Source organism: Prunus dulcis, chromosome 4 (genome assembly GCF_902201215.1).
Source record: "Prunus dulcis chromosome 4, ALMONDv2, whole genome shotgun sequence".
NCBI classification, from domain to species: Eukaryota; Viridiplantae; Streptophyta; class Magnoliopsida; order Rosales; family Rosaceae; genus Prunus; species Prunus dulcis.
The window spans coordinates 3,354,424-3,370,638 of record NC_047653.1 but is presented as its reverse complement, the minus strand read 5'-3'; the positions used below and the strand labels follow the sequence as shown (position 1 = coordinate 3,370,638).

The following is a 16,215-nucleotide window of genomic DNA, read 5'->3' as shown; positions in this document are numbered from 1 at the left end:
GAGATTCATTTTGGAATGAAAGTGGTAGTTGCTGACAATAAAGAAACAGTTAAAAGTAGTGTTCTTAAAGTAAATTATTAATCAAAGTTAAAGAAATAGAAAAACTGAGGTTTAAACATATAAAACCACAACCGATCATCACCAAAACCTTCGCAAAATTAAGGTATCACCCTCAACACTATGCTTAGCCTTGTTGTGTGACTCAAGTTCAGACCTGGAAACATCAACATAACACAAACATTAAAAAAAGATGAAAAAATAAAAAAAATATGTTTAGAACTTTAACTTGCTCATCACCACCACCAGCCTTTTGTGCTCATTGCTTGGGCTAATCACCTATAGTAGCAGTCTTACCACCATCATCCTCGTCTCCACGATCACATTTCTGCAATCACATAGGCAATTTATAAATGTGTGATTACAACATAGATCTCGGAAAGCACAATTTGGTATTTACCTCTGCCTTTATTGTCATCGGAAGAGAAATTTTGTCATGTGTATTCATTGTCCTTTTAGAGTTATGAAACATATCCTGAGGCCTCATGTTGCAGTCCCGGAACATTCCATCTTTTTCGAAGCAGAATCGGACTTCCCAAACAAAACATTCCATTATAACACTTTATATCTGCGAAGCTGTTAGTCTTTTTCCTTATCACTTTGAATGATCAAGTTAGGATCAAAATCCATCCCAACCGAAATTCCAGCACCCTCAAGCATCTTGTCACATTAACGTCTTCATAAAACTTGAATGCTAGATTGAAGTAGTCTTCAGCAAGCAGATCACAGAATTTACCATGGTCTTTCCACTGATTTTTCATTAGTCTCAAACAAATTCGTTGTTGGATCTAACCAGCACTCTTTCAGCTTGACAAAACAAGCTATCGGAATTCTAAAGGAGACTAAATAAAACCTGTCCCAAGATACCAGAACTTAATGCACAGGTAAAGAACCCTAAAGCAGTTAGTTAAAGAGTAGAAAGAGTCAATTACTAATTTTGATTATGAAAGAAGAAAACTTGATAAGTCACTAAATCTAAGGTATATTGAAGGAGAAGATGAAGGTAGGGGTGAACTTTCCATGTTTGTTGGGATTAGACAGGATAAGTTTTCTTCATGAGTAATCCATCTTCTACCTTCAATGATAAAAAAAATATTTTCATTTTGTAGGGATTAGAAGGACTACAATGTTTACTTTAAAACTTTGAAAGATGGGATTATAGGAAAGGAAATCCTGGAGCAAGATCCTGTACCAGTGTAATGTTATGCATACTTAGAGCTCTAATTTCAACCTTGACTCTGTAAGTATAATGGAGCTTAATATACTTCCATTTTCATCTAAAAATATTAATTCTATCAGCAATGACTAATGAGAAGAAAATCTGTCAACATATATTAATTCTCTCTCTCTCTCTCTCTCTCTCTCTCTCTCTCTCTCTCTCTCTCTCTCTCTCTCTCTCTCACATTGCAGGTGTAGATGAAAAGCAGAGACTTCTATAGGAACATATATAAGCGATAGCCATCATCCTCGTCTCCACCATCACATTTCTGCAATCACATAGGCAATTTATAAATGTGTGATTACAACATAGAACTCGGAAAGCACAATTTGGTATTACCTGTGCCTTTATTGTAGGTGGCATTGGAAGAGATATTTTGTCATATGTATTTATTTTCCTTTTACAGTTCTGAAACATATCCTGAGGCCTCATGTTACAGTCCCGAAACATTCCATCTTTTTCGAAGCAGATTTGGACTTCCCACAACATTCCATTATAACACTTTATATTTGCGAAGTTGTTAGTCTTTTTCCTTATCACTTGAATGATCAAATTAGGATCAAAATCCATCCCAACTGAAATTCCAGCATCCTCAAGCAACTTTGTCACATTAACATCTTCATAAAACTTGAATGCTAAATTGAAGTAATCTTCAGCAAGCAGATCACAAAATTTACCATGGTCTTTCCACTGATATTTCCAAATTTTTCTAGTCTCAATCAAATCCTTTGATGTTGGATTTAACCAGTACTCTTCCAGCTTGACAAAACAAGCTATTTCCTGCAAAAATTGAGTAAGTAAAGCTGAAAAATAAAATGTAGAACAAAAACCAAAAACGAAAAATAATACCGCAATTTTGAACTATTCACCATTGAAATCCCCTTAAGAAAGTTAAAAGGGAAAGAAAAGGACCAGTGACAATAATCTACCATTCCCATCCGACGGTTGCCTTCCATTATCCTCCTTACCTGTTGTTTAAGTGACAAGGTACAAGAAAAATCTATGAATATTCAACAAAAACAACACAACATATGGATCACATGGACTGTAGAAATGTACCAAGTAGGTATACAAAACTTGCCAGATAAGTTTGTCAACATAGTTCTTTTGCAGCAAATGCACTTGTACGTTTAAATATTTTATGAATGTCATATGTGAAAAATATAAACTGCTAACCAACTTACCATAAGTCTGTACCGAGGTTCAAAAATGCGTAGTGGAAACTTGTGAAATGGGAGCACAACATCCATTACAATAAGTGGCATCGAATCAACACCAAAGTTTGTCATTGTATCATTCTGCAACTTCCTTTCGGCAAATTCCTCTGGGAAGTTCTTTTGTGTTAAGTCGTTAAGTGTCACACTGGCAAAAACAAAAAGAAGATATTGAAGGTAGACCACAGAACTAAAGCAAACAATCTAGGTAAACTCTGAAAGCTATAGCACTAATTAAGCACAAAAAATTAGAAAGCACATATCATGCTGACAAACCTAAAATATTATTGCACATGTTCCAGGACTAATGAAAAGAAGTGTTGGGCACAAAGGACATTTGTTACCTGGGAAAATTAACACAAGTCAAGGGAGAAAAAAGGGATTAGAAGAATTAAATAGAATCAGTAACATCAAAACACTCACCTCGATCCATTGACTGAAATAGGCATGAATCAAAGTCATCACTGCGTTCTGCTTTTCTATGGCTTCTCCTCTCTGTGAAATTAGCTTGTATTATCTCGAAATTCTGAAGAGGATTGCTACAGAATACCACACAAAAGATAAAATAATATAACATTTTAGAAATTCACAAACCCAATATCATAGTCAGCTAGTATTAAACAACATATACTTAATATCTATGTTTTGAATTGTTAAATAAACATAATTTCTTCCGTTAAACAAATTAAGAGTATAGCCGTACGGCTAGACGTTTAAAATATTCGCATATATTAAAGGGGTATAGCCGCGCGGCTATACCGTTTAAATATACAATTTTGTCATAATATTTCAGCTCATACAATGCAACAACAACATCCCAAGATTCAAAGTTTCAGCTCCTCACATTTTGTCAGCAACCCAGTTGTCACATAATACTTATTCTTCTTTTGATCCCAGCAATATACAGGGTAGGATATCAAGAGAGGAGGTCGCTCAGATTTGTGTTGCTGCGTTGGAAAGCCCCTATGCATCTGGCAAGACATTTGATGTCACAGCCTGACTTATGTCCCTTAATTGTGCGCTGTGTACTGTGGCTGTAATTTGCTTTTTTTGGAAGTTAAAAGCTTTTGCAGATTCTGAGATGCTCATAATCTCCTTTGCAGGTTCAAAATGTTGTACCATTCAGTAAGCCATTTACAGTGGACCCTAAAAATCCACCCCCCGAGGACTAAAATGTTTAAAACTTTGAAAGGTGGAATTATAGGGAAGGAAATCCTGGAGCAAGATCCTGTACCAATGTCATGTTATGCATACTTAGAGCTCTAATTTCAACCTTTACTCTGTAAGTATAATGGAACTTAATATACTTCCATTTTCATCTATAGATATTAATTCTATCAGCAATGACTAATGAGAAGAAAATCTGTCAACATATATTAATTCTCTCTCTCTCTCTCTCTCTCTCTCTCTCTCATTGCAGGTGTACATACTCCTTGCAGATGAAAAGCAGAGGCTTCTATAGGAACATATATAAGCGATCAAGATCATAGGGTTCTGTAGGAAAATTTTTACTTTACTTAAAAGGTTTACCTGAGAGAATAGGTTCCCCCTTTCAAAAGGCTATAGCCTTCCCACTTTGAACTTTTTTTTTTCTTTTTTTTTTTTCAGTGAACTGGGGGGGAAAACCCCAAACACACAAAACAGACTAGCCAACACAAATCAAGCGGGGTCTAGACACCCCTAACAAATCATCCACCAAAGAAGCACTTTGAACTTTTTTCAATTCAGCTGTACGATATTATTTTATTTTCTACATATGAGTAGCTTCTATGTTTTCTAATTATTTAAAAATTTATATATTGAATGAGATTGTAAGTATATACAAAAAGTAGTCTTTTTTTTTTTTTCATCTCAGACCCTAAAATGTCAGGACCACCCCACATTGTAGATGTAAAACTCAATATGCAAAGGTGTGAATGGGAATAGCCGCATAGTTTGAAAGTAGCTATCTTTCTGTGTTTGATGAAGGCTCTGCCTTTGAAGTTTCCTGACCTTGTCACACTAAAACAAAGAATCTGTTTTTACAAGTGGAATTCTTCAAAGCTTGCATGAAACAGAGCTGCAGCAGGTAATCTTAGAAGTCTGTGAAGCTCGAGAAGAACTTGCATATCAAGGGGATAACACTATTTTGTTATTTCCAACCAATCACACGCGTGATAAGGATTCTACATGGTAGAATGTGATTGGATGAGAGATAGCAAAACAGTGATATCTCTGCAAGTTTTTCTTGCATGACATTGTTCCCTTCGTTCTTGAATGCAAATACTGCAATTAGAGGACCCACAAGAAGTCTCTGTCTGAATGAGCTGTGATTTTGGGATATGTTTCTCACAAGTCTGTCAAATATGGTGCATGACCTCACTAATTACAGAATGTTAATTAACGCATGTTCCTCCACAGAAAGATTAAGGGATTTTCCTTAGTAGAAAAACTAGCAATGACAAATTTTTCCCCTTTTCTTTTTTGGGGGTTTGAACCTGTCCTGATGTTTACAAGTCATTATCAGAATTCAGGCCTGGTCATGGATCCATCATAATAACATCATGAAACTGACACATTTGCAAAAGTTTACCATAGGCTATAAATTCCACTGCCAGAACCCAGCTCTATTTTTTCTTCATCATTTATATAATACACCTCCTGCAGTAAAAATCTTTGTGGCTAGCCAATACCCAGTTTTTGCCTTCTGCTAACAGATAATTCTAAATGGCTTCCACTAATGAATCACTAGCTAATTGAACAACTGAGCATATGCAGATTACAGAACTTTTCAGTTTTGCAAATGCAATTAAAGAAAGACCAAGAACAAGGCAAAAACTCAAAGAACTAAAGGGGTCGATGACAACATATTTCTTATATTTAAAAATTCTTTTGATTTTCTTAATTTTTTTTAGAAAGGGACATTTTTACATGATAAAGGAGAAGAGAACTAAAAATGGGGTTCTCTGTTTCTTCATTCTTGTTTGCTCAGTATTTGTTTCTTGACCTGCAATCCTCACGAATATACTGTAAGAATGGCTTCAAGGCATCCTTCAAAAGCACCAGAACGCCTATAAAAGATCACACGGAAACATACATAAAAATATCCTTAAAGGAAGAAAGAAACAAGTACACAAAAACAGAGTAAACAGGTAGCTAGCAACTTACTCTGCAGCAAGCTTTGTGTGTTGAAGTAGGAGCATCCGTTAGAGTTGAAAGTTTAGCTAGCATTTCTTGCTCCGTGAAAATTCTACCTTGTGAGCTCAAGAACACGGTGCGCTTTACGGGAGGAGACCACAATCCACTCTGCTCATAATCAAAGTCAAACTCTGCGGCATCAAAGAATTTCTGAAGCAGTCGATCAGAAGTGGATTTTGGGACCCATTGCACCATTGGCGCAGTTGGAGGAGGACACTTGTTAGGCAATCCAGGTGAAGGAGAAGAGGAAGAAGAGGCCTCAGACTCAGAACCAGACATTTGGACAAATTAGAATCAAGAATGGAACTGAAAAGAGAATAAGATAATGATAAACAAAAAAAAGGTTGGGTGTGGGTGGCATATATCATATGTGGGATTGAAAATGGACAAATTTAATGTGTGTGTATAAAAGGAACTGTGACAAGGACGTGTATGGCTGTATGCAATCATATAGGGAGGTCGTGGCTACCATAATACTTGATTCTTTATGTGTTTCTCCAATCTGAGGTAGCACTCATTTTTCAGCTAAAGAGTCATTGGAACTTTGAAAAGTTTAATGAACTTTAGAGTTATGGAGAGAGAGAGAGAGAGAGAGAGAGAGAGAGAGAGAGAGAGAGAGAGAGTTGACATCACAGCTGCTTAGATTTAAAATGATTAGTACCACATCAATCAAAAAAATTTGAATTAGGGCATAATGCATGGACTTGGTGACACAAAATAATTTGTGGTCTACTTCATGGGACACTCCAACTAATTTCTCAATGTTTTGTATAATTCATGGTTGATGGTGAATCTTTTAGTTGGTGAGAAAGATCTTTAATTAAAATGTGGGGTTGGATTAAGGCAAAAGCAGTTGTGTTTATGTAACATGTATAATCCCATTCCTGATTATCTCCGTTAAGATTTTGAAAAAGAAAGCAGGAAACAGTACTTGCTTAAGAATCTGAAAGTACTTTTCTGAATTTTTCTGGGAATCTGATGGGGGCCTTATGTGTCAGAAATGAAATTGATCAGATCCCTAGTGCAAAATCTGTGGACTGCGTTTACCTACTTATTCACCATCTTCCTGCATCAAGATTACTGTATATTATCCACTCTATGAATAAGACACTGATGGGAAGCAAAACATTAGAGTTATAAGGGCCAAAGGAGGAAAAGAATCAATATCGAATTCTGTTGACTTATTGTAACAAATCAAGTTTGTCAACTCAGTTTGTCTTCTGTTGGTATTTGTAAGTGAGTTTTTATATGGATACAACCCAATGGTGGTGCCTTCAGTTTGCTTTTTTTAAGAGACACATGATGGGTGGATTAGTCGTTTAATTAACTCAAACATGCCTTTCCCCCAACTTGTTTCAAACTTTTGATCATGCTTCATGATTGCCAGAAATGATGCTTGTCGAATGTTAATTAAGATCTAACATGGGCTATGATATTTACCATGAGTCTAAATCATTAACCAATTGCAGTGAACATGATGTGTTTTATCAAAAGGTCTTATTATAAGAAGATGTAGCCATGATATAAAATATAAAAAAATCAACCAATAGACAACAAATTGAGGGACCGAAAATCCACGTAATTATACATGGGTAGATGCTACTTGCTATAAGAAAAAGGTACATGTTGTTGCCAATGAAAAGCTAAGCTGTGGTGTTCTTTGTTTGCGGATTGGGAAGTTAATACTTGTATTCATTGAATAGATAAATGCATGTTACAAATGTGAAGAGTTTCTGAGAAGTTCATGTTCTTGAACAAGTTGTGGTTGATGGATTGTTTATACTCCGTTCTCAAAAAAAAAGAAAAAAAGAAGAGATAAAAGAGCGATAGTATTTTATTGATAAAATAAACAAAAACAAGTACAAAGCAATCATACAACTTCTTCAGTGACCAAATGCAACAACAAGTTGAATTGATATGGAAAAAATACGCACAACCCAAAAAATTATTAAAATTCCATAATTAGCAACCATAAGCATAGTACTCAAACCTGCAATAAAAATTTGTCAACAACATAAATCACAAATCTATATCGAAGACTGACAACTGGAGCCAAATCCTTGCATGTGTGGGCCAAAAAACGACAACTACATCATGGCAATGACAACATTACACACCTGCAGCTTCTACATCATCACAAAACAAAACAAACCCAAAAACCAAAAACAAAGAATCCATAGGGAAAAAGAAGAGAATAAAATACAAGCTTCAAACCAAAAAAACATATAACAAATTTTCTTATACGTGCAATAATTATGAGGAGGATGATACAAATAACAGATATACTGTTTTAGTCAACTAACTTAACTATAAATATATAAAAATAAAAGGAAATTCTTAATATCTCACTCAGAATCCGCTAAATTCACTCCTTTCTTGCTTCACTAAATTTATTATCATTCATTAAGATTTAAGGGCCACCTAACGTTTTGACCAAAAAGGACCACCGAACGTTATCATTCATAATTTTATTCTTAAATCGGTTTTTGTAGTCACATAAAGCCCACTAAATAGTTTAGCCCAAGACCAGAAATGAGAAAACCAAAGATTGGAAAATGAATCATATCTTAAAATGTCAAAAACACCCTCATGCTTTTTTACCTCCATTTTAATCCAAATGGCTCCAGCAAGGGCACAAATGTCATTTTGAGTTCCCCGAGACACCTCCACGCCACCCCCCCTTCTCTCTTTGCAGACAGCAGTCTTTCACAGGTCTGACACGCCTCCGAAAATCCGAAAGGTTGAAAAAGAAACACCGAAAACTTCCAAGCAAACAAATTTTCAGAGGGAAACAAAATAGGGGAAGAGATCTAAAGAACAAGATCACCAATTTTCTCTTCAGCTTCTTCTTGGAAGCCGAAAGAACGTAGCTTTGTCTGTGTTGCAATGGCTGGGTACAGAGCTGAAGATGACTATGACTATCTCTTCAAGGTGGTGCTGATCGGAGACTCGGGCGTGGGCAAGTCCAACTTGCTCTCCAGGTTCACCAGGAACGAGTTCAGCCTCGAGTCCAAGTCCACCATCGGCGTTGAGTTCGCCACCCGGAGCTTGGATGTCGATGGAAAAGTCATCAAGGCCCAGATTTGGGACACTGCTGGTCAAGAAAGGTTGGTCAGCTTTCTTGATTTTCTCTTCATGTTTCTGCTGCTTTATGATCTGGGTCTTGCTCAATTTCTTGAGTTTTTATCTGGTTTGAAACTTTTAGCTGATGATCATGAGGCATAGAAACTCTTTGTAACTGCATGTGTTTGGCTTGGTTGAATGGAGGGTCAAGGTTTGTTGGTTTTAAGTAATGAAATATTTAAGCTTTTGCAATTTGGTTGGTGCCTATAGATGTGGTGCATTAATTGGGGTTTCTTCAGTAGATCTGAAGACCTTGGAATTAAATCAGATGTACGCAAATATTTTTCTGGGTTTTTATATGAGAGATTTCTCACATAAGATATGTTTTATAACAATCCAAGTTTTTCACAGATCAAACTTGATTCAGTCTAAGCAAAATTTTGCATTAGATTGTGATTGTTATGCGTATTCTCTTTTGCAGTCACATTAAGTATACATGAGTTAGACATGAACTGAAATGTGCAAGAAGTGTCTTTAGGTCTCTGTAATGTTTACTTCCTGGTTGATGTGAATGGGTATATCGGAAAGCCCAGTTGCTGCAACATTAAAAATCCGATACAATGCTTAAAAAACCTTATGTCTATCATATGCTCAAAAGAATTTATTGCCATTACCAGTGTTCGACAGTATAGATGACCTTATTTTTGATACTCCCGAAAGTACTTAGTTTTAAGAAGGGTGTTGCTAATTTAGAGTGAAATGCTGTTTGTTAAATACTATTACTTGTGAAGCTTGGTTGATGCGTTGTTTGGCTTTTGTTGAAGTGGCCTATAGCTGCTTGCATGCCTCTCACTATATGATGCTAGTCAAAACAACCTTAACATCAGTTTTAAAGTCATTGTTTTGAGCTAGTTTGTCGGTAGATTTTGGTGGAGGTCATTCATTGTATCGGCTTTCAAGTTGTCCTATGGGCTTCATATTCAATATGGTTGCCACCCCCTTGAATATTCTTACATTTACTTATGAGGAGAAAAGTTACTGTCTGTTGGTAGAAGAAAGATGATTTGGAATACAATACAGCTATGTGTTTTCACAAGAATCTTAGTAGAACGTGATTGTTTCATCAGAACTACCTTTGAATTATTACAGAGATCTACAATCTAACTGTTGATTCATGTACATAATGAGTTTGAGAAACTGAACTGATTTTCTCGAAGTGCATAGTTTGAATTATGACATGGTTTTCAACAGAAGTATATAATTTATGCTCGGTTTCACAGTGTTCTTACAGTTCAATTTTATTTGTTATTATTATTATTATTATTGTTTTAGATGTGACATTAATTGTGACACGTATAAGTTAAGCATAATATTTTGCTTTCTTGACTGAATTACTGGTGGGAATTACTCATGCAATGTAACCCCGGATTCTGGTCTGTATTGTAAGCATTATAAGGTAGCTATGTTATAGTGATATGGTCCCTTTAAATTGCATACTTCCTTGAAAGCTTTGTTAATTTATTGCCGTTAAAACCATTACTGCCACTAGAAGTACAACCTCACTATCTTGATCAGTGATTTTATTACCATTCACACGCCTTTTCACTTTGAACATTAGTCAGTGGGCAGGGCATTCTGCACATCTGTTTAGCCAGTATTATGCTCTTATATTAAGTGTTCGTGCAAATGGAGGCATATCCAATCATGGATGATAGTTTGAGCACCCTGAAAACCAGCTTCTGAGGATTATCTAGTCTACTTTACTGTTCTGTGAGAGTTCAATCACCCTCGAACTAAAATCTCATATGATTTTTTTATTTGAGCCAGAGGTGTGCAGTGTGTGTGCAACCTACGAGGTCTACTTCCTTCTATAGCATTCAGAGGAAGAAAATAATGAATGTTTTAATATAACAACAAACTTGCTGCAAATTCTTATGAAATGTTCTGCCTAAACTTACTAGATAATTATAAAATCTCTTTATTGAATTCTACGTGTTCTCCTGGTAAGAATTGAGGTCAGTCCATTGAAACAAATTTTCTGAAGTATATTGAGTCCTTTAATTTCTAAGCTATTGTGTACTTCTTATGTAGTGTATGAAAATTCCGTTGAAATCAATATTTACAAGGATCCTATCTAAATGAAAACTTACGTCTCAAGTGTTCGCATGTTCAGAATATATACCCCAAGTAATCTTATGCAATACTTCTAAACATGACTACCTCCTCTCTCCTAAAAAAAGTCAAAAGTCAAAAGATTTGCCCTATTTTTTGCAACATTAAGGTTTTGATTGACACACCAAATATCCGGTATTAGATGTGCACGCGGGATTGGGATAGGGTACATAAAATCATCCAACCAACCCGCCCTATCCCACTACAGTTGAACTATTTAACCCATGGAGGATGGGAGATAATTAATCCCCTCACTATGTTATTCAATATGCACAAAAACATGTCTGTTCTTCTCAAACATAGCAAAACCACCATCCGACTTAAAGTCCGTATCTGAGACTGGATACCCCAAGCCACCCTCCTCAATCCAGCCATCACTAACAACATTTGTTCTGTATACCGAAGGTACCATTATGAATAGAAAAAATGATGAATTGTTGGCTCTGTTCAGATGGGTTGTGCACGGTTGTATAATATTCTGATTCAAATGTATGATTTGACAGAATTTCTTTTATGTGCTGATGTTGACACTTGTGCTGGGACAGCTACCTGTAATTGAATATGCTTATTCTAGATAGTTTGTTGTTAATTGACTTCAACAGCTATTACCAGGATGGTTTGGTAAATTGTTTCTTTCTGATGATGTGGTATGTGGGATTTTGATTTTGTTTACTGGTAGTTTATCTTCTTTGGATAATATCTTGTTATTATTATAATCGTTATTTGGTATTGGTAAATTACTGCAATTTTGGGAACTTGACATGAAAGTCTCTACTTTTTTATTCCTTTCACAATAGAGAATGAATTTCCATTTTGTATCTGTAGGTACCGAGCAATAACTAGTGCTTACTATCGAGGGGCTGTGGGTGCACTACTTGTGTATGATGTCACTCGGAATTCGACATTTGAAAGTGTGGAAAGGTGGTTAAAGGAGTTAAGAGACCATACTGATCCCAATATTGTTGTCATGCTTGTTGGTAACAAATCAGATCTTCGTCACCTTGTTGCAGTCTCAACTGAGGATGGAAAATCCTTTGCTGAGAGGGAGTCTCTCTACTTCATGGAAACTTCTGCACTCGAAGCAACCAATGTGGACAATGCATTTGCTGAAGTCCTTACCCAGATCTTTCGTGTCGTGAGCAGGAAGGCCATGGAGGCTGGAGATGAAGCTGCTGCTTCAGCTGTTCCTTCCCAGGGAGAGAAAATCGATATCAGTAAAGATGTTTCGGCTGTGAAGAAAGGTGGCTGTTGCTCAAGCTAGAGTTTGAATCTGCACCAGATGTAGCTGGGTTTATGTTTGCCACATCTGTTTCTCTGTATACCGTGGTTGTGTAGAATTTTTTCTAGATCTCGGAGATGTCTCTACTTCCATTGTCATTATCATTAATTACCCAAGACAGATGTTTAGCTGGTGAAGATAAGCTTGTTTAGAAACAAGATGTTACATGTCTTACTTTCACATAGGTGTTGAATGGGGCACATTTGCACCAGAATTCTGTACTGCAAGAATTATTCTTCAGAACACCAATTAATTGAAATTGTTTATTCGACCCCATCGTATTTCGTGTATGTTTCATGGTGGTTGTAGGCTGCGTAAGACTTTGGCTGTACCTGTGCTGCCGTTTAGTTCCCTCAAGACAGGCTGTCGTGCTGGTTGATGCCTAGCAAACAGAACAGTTGGTGGTGAAGGTAGTGTACATGCCAACAGTAAGGCATGTCGTTTTTTGAATTTCTTTTTCGTATTTTTGATAAAAACACAATTTAAAAATCTAGTTTGGACGTCGTTTAAATGATCTGTTCATAATATTCATTGGCAAATATGAATTAACCAAACCCTTTCCTCAGCCAATGGCGCCGCCGGGAATCCAGTAGCCTAGGCTGCTATCCACAGATTAGCCTAGTACTCATCACAAAATACGTTCTATAAAATTATGCTAGCATGGGCCACGCACACTTGAGTGACTATGAATTGTTGATGCATGTGGATCCCACAATGTACCACCAATTGCATTATAACATTCTCTCACGTTTTATATATATATATATATAATATCCAAATTAATTATCTTATATGATATAAAACTATTTTCAGCTCTACCATCGTTACGCGTGTTGGTCATTTTTAAACTTTGAAATCCAGCAATACTAGCGGAAGGTATTAATGTAAGCATGTTACATAGAGAGACAAAAGCTTGCAGGGTTTGCAGGTTATGCTTATAAAAATGGTGAATCTTCATGGCTAAGCTGTCATTTGCCTTAATTTAATTATGAATCTAAACGGATAAGGAAGAAATAGATCCGATCCAACTATCCAAGGATTATTTGATTACGTGAGCAATGACTGTCCACAATGTATGTGACGTACCATGCTCTGTGCAGGTGTTGCAAAAATAAAAGGCCAACAATAATTATAGGGTAAACCAGAGAGGGGTCTCATCTCATCGGTCCCCTTCTTTATTCTTCAACCACTCTTATATTATATCAACACTTCCAGCCAATTTTAGGGTTCGAATCAGCAGGTTTATCTGAATTGGGGTGGGGTGTAAACAATATATTATTTGTGTTTTTTTTTAATGGACCACCAAATAATGGCTGATGAAGTCAAATCCAGCTATCACCACCTAAAAGTCAAACACTTTTTGGGTGGTTTGACTTTAGAATGATCTGATCTGCTTGTCTATAAAGACATTTCAATTCCACGTCTAATCGAACAAATGAGAATGTTACTGAGTTCCTTAGCAATTCCCAATTCTGATAGTGTGGGCTGGTCTGGTTTTAGTTAATTAAGAGAGAACTTAAAACCTAAATTATCTTATAAAACATTATCAAGTGTACCTGAAAATAGTGAACACTTAATAATTAGACTTATATTCAATAATACGTTTATTTCTTCGTTAAGTTTGATGTAAAAGATACACATATGATTGTATAATACGACTGATATGAAAACTCAAAACCAATAAGTTTATGAATCATTTCAATAATATATCACTCAGAATAACAAGGAACAATTTAAAAATGTAGGGTGGATTGCTTCCTGCAATCAAAAGTTCTCAAATTATACAAATAAACTAGCCAAGGGGCCAAGGGCTAGCTAACAGTCCGAGTTAATGCATTTGGTCAAATTAGATCTCTCCCTACTCCTATTTTCACACAAATTCATTTGAGTATGAGAAGACCAAAAAAAAAAAGCATTTTCATAATTTTGAATTACGTTACATGCATAATTTTGTACAAAATTATTCTATCGTTGGATTGGTGAGACCCACTTGAGAATATTCTATCTATCTATTCTATACACAATTGAAAACAGACGGCCAAATATGCTAATTACACACACATCACGACAGATTCAGATTAAGAGTTTTTTTATTCATGAATCACTACGCTAAAATCAAGGCAAAAATAAATTTTATTGCTACAAAATAAAATACTAAAATCAGAAAATTGTTGACAAGAAAAAGAAAAAAAGTTTCGGGTATCTTATGGCGCACGATACGCGTTTGAATGACAGAAATGACAAAACTCTTGTATATACGGAGGGAGAGAGAGTGTGTGTAAAAAAGGACAGAGAAAAAAATGGAGGCCTTCTAGAGGATGACACGTGTCAACAGATCTGAACTTGTGGTCCCACCCCCCGGTGCCGAAAAACGAGAGAGCACTCCGGCAGCTCGCCCAGATCAGCGAAGAGCGACTCGTCCTCTTCCCCCATCGGGAAAACCATCGCTGCCATGTCAGCGGAGTCGGCCCCACCAGCGCAGCCGCTCTCCGTGAAAATTGGGCTCTCGAGCACCGTCGACGACGTCGTTTCCATGTCGGCAAACCAGCCGAACTCGTCGTGTGTGAGGAGCGACTCGTCGTTGAGATCCGCGAATGTCGGGTCGTGGTCTTGGTGGTCGGGTTGCTGGGCCTCCGGGGCTTCGGTCTTGTTGGAGCCGGGTTTGTTTGTGACTGCGGCGGAGGCGGCGGCAGTGCTCGAGCTGTTGCTCTGGTGATGGTTGTGGTGGTTGCGAGAAGCGGGCCAGGGGTGGTTGTGTTCGGAGGAGTAGGTGATGACGAGCATGGAGGGGTCCACGCGGCTTCTCTCTACTTGCTTCCTTGCAGGACAGCCCTTTGAGCTACTGCACCTGTAATATCCTCTGCTCAATTTGGTAAATTAACCAAATCCCAGAAACAAAAAAGGAAAACAAAAAACAGAGCACAAAATTAGTCACTGATCCCAAACACCAGCTCTGCAAAATTGGAGCTTGGGTTGAAATTCGAATTGGGTTACGGATTTGATGATCAAATTACCTGGGGTAAGGCGAGCCCTTGATGGGTTTTTGGCCGTACTTTCTCCAAGCCCAAGAATCGGACGGAGGCGGAGTGTTGCTGTTGTCGCCTTTGATGGGTATCGACACCACTCGTTTCTGTATGGCTCGCCGAGCACTGTAACAATTGAATTAACGTAAACATTAATTGAATAAATAAATAATTCCCATTATTGAACACTGGGTCGAATTAATTTGGTGAATTGAGGATAAAGTTGAGACCTTTTCTTGGGGGAGGAGGTGGAAGTGATCTTGGAGAAGTCACTGAAATTGGTAGTGGGTGGAGGAGGTGAGCCTGAGCTATTTTCTGGTGTGGAGCTGGTAGTATTGTCGTTCTCTTCTTGATCGCTCATAAACTGCTTGCTTCTGCTGTTGCTGTTGTTGCTGTTGAAGAATGTAGAGTCCATTGCTGGAATTTGGAACTGCTGAATTTGATGGTGATTTGCAGAGAAAACAAAGTGTGCTGCTTAGCGCAGAGAGGAAGAGAGAGAAAGAGAGAGAGATGGGGAGAGCGGTTTGGTTGATGGGTTTAGAAGAAGAGGAAGAAGAAGAAGAAGAAACAAAAGGGAGGGAGGGGAGGTATTAGAGAAGGAGGGTGGGTCCTTTTAAAAATTGGCCGCCACATTGACAAATGGGCTTTTTGATTTATTTATTTATTTAAACGACGTGCAACAAAAAATGTGTGTTCTTCAATTTAAACCCCCAATAATGGATTCATGAATTATTATCCCTTTTGTTTGCCCAAACTAATCACTTTGCAAGCTGAGAGCGACCCCCCTCTCATTTTTTTTCCAATTTTGAACCTTTGATTCACGTAAGCCTCAGTCCCATACTCCCCTCCCCACTCAAAAAGAAAAGTCATGTTCATGGTGGTATGTTTATCAAAATCAAGAAGTAAGAATATTTCAACCTTTTAGATTTTTTTTTTTTTTTCCATAGATCTAGATGAAATTTCTTTCATTTGATTTGAAATGGGGTTTATTGTGAAACCACAATTTGGGGG

At 37.1% G+C, this 16,215-nt stretch overlaps 3 protein-coding genes across 3 annotated transcripts; 1 reads left to right on the top strand and 2 right to left on the bottom strand.

Moving 5' to 3' along the window:
- Positions 1-5,325: 5,325 nt before the first annotated feature.
- Positions 5,326-6,030, bottom strand: LOC117626182. Its single transcript, XM_034357833.1, has 2 exons — positions 5,638-6,030; positions 5,326-5,540 (listed from the first exon to the last, which is right to left on the bottom strand). The coding sequence occupies exons 1-2, from the start codon at positions 5,944-5,946 to the stop codon at positions 5,523-5,525; spliced, it is 327 nt and encodes a 108-aa protein (XP_034213724.1). The 5' UTR covers positions 5,947-6,030; the 3' UTR covers positions 5,326-5,522.
- Positions 6,031-8,305: 2,275 nt separating this feature from the next.
- On the top strand, positions 8,306-12,460 carry LOC117626181 (ras-related protein RIC2). Its single transcript, XM_034357832.1, has 2 exons — positions 8,306-8,774; positions 11,728-12,460. Exons 1-2 carry the CDS (start codon positions 8,554-8,556, stop codon positions 12,161-12,163), a joined length of 657 nt encoding a protein of 218 aa, XP_034213723.1. The 5' UTR covers positions 8,306-8,553; the 3' UTR covers positions 12,164-12,460.
- Positions 12,461-14,291: 1,831 nt separating this feature from the next.
- On the bottom strand, positions 14,292-15,820 carry LOC117626180 (probable WRKY transcription factor 65). The gene is made up of 3 exons (XM_034357831.1): positions 15,435-15,820; positions 15,196-15,330; positions 14,292-15,041 (listed from the first exon to the last, which is right to left on the bottom strand). Exons 1-3 carry the CDS (start codon positions 15,617-15,619, stop codon positions 14,510-14,512), a joined length of 852 nt encoding a protein of 283 aa, XP_034213722.1. The 5' UTR covers positions 15,620-15,820; the 3' UTR covers positions 14,292-14,509.
- Between the last annotated feature and the right edge of the window lie 395 nt (positions 15,821-16,215).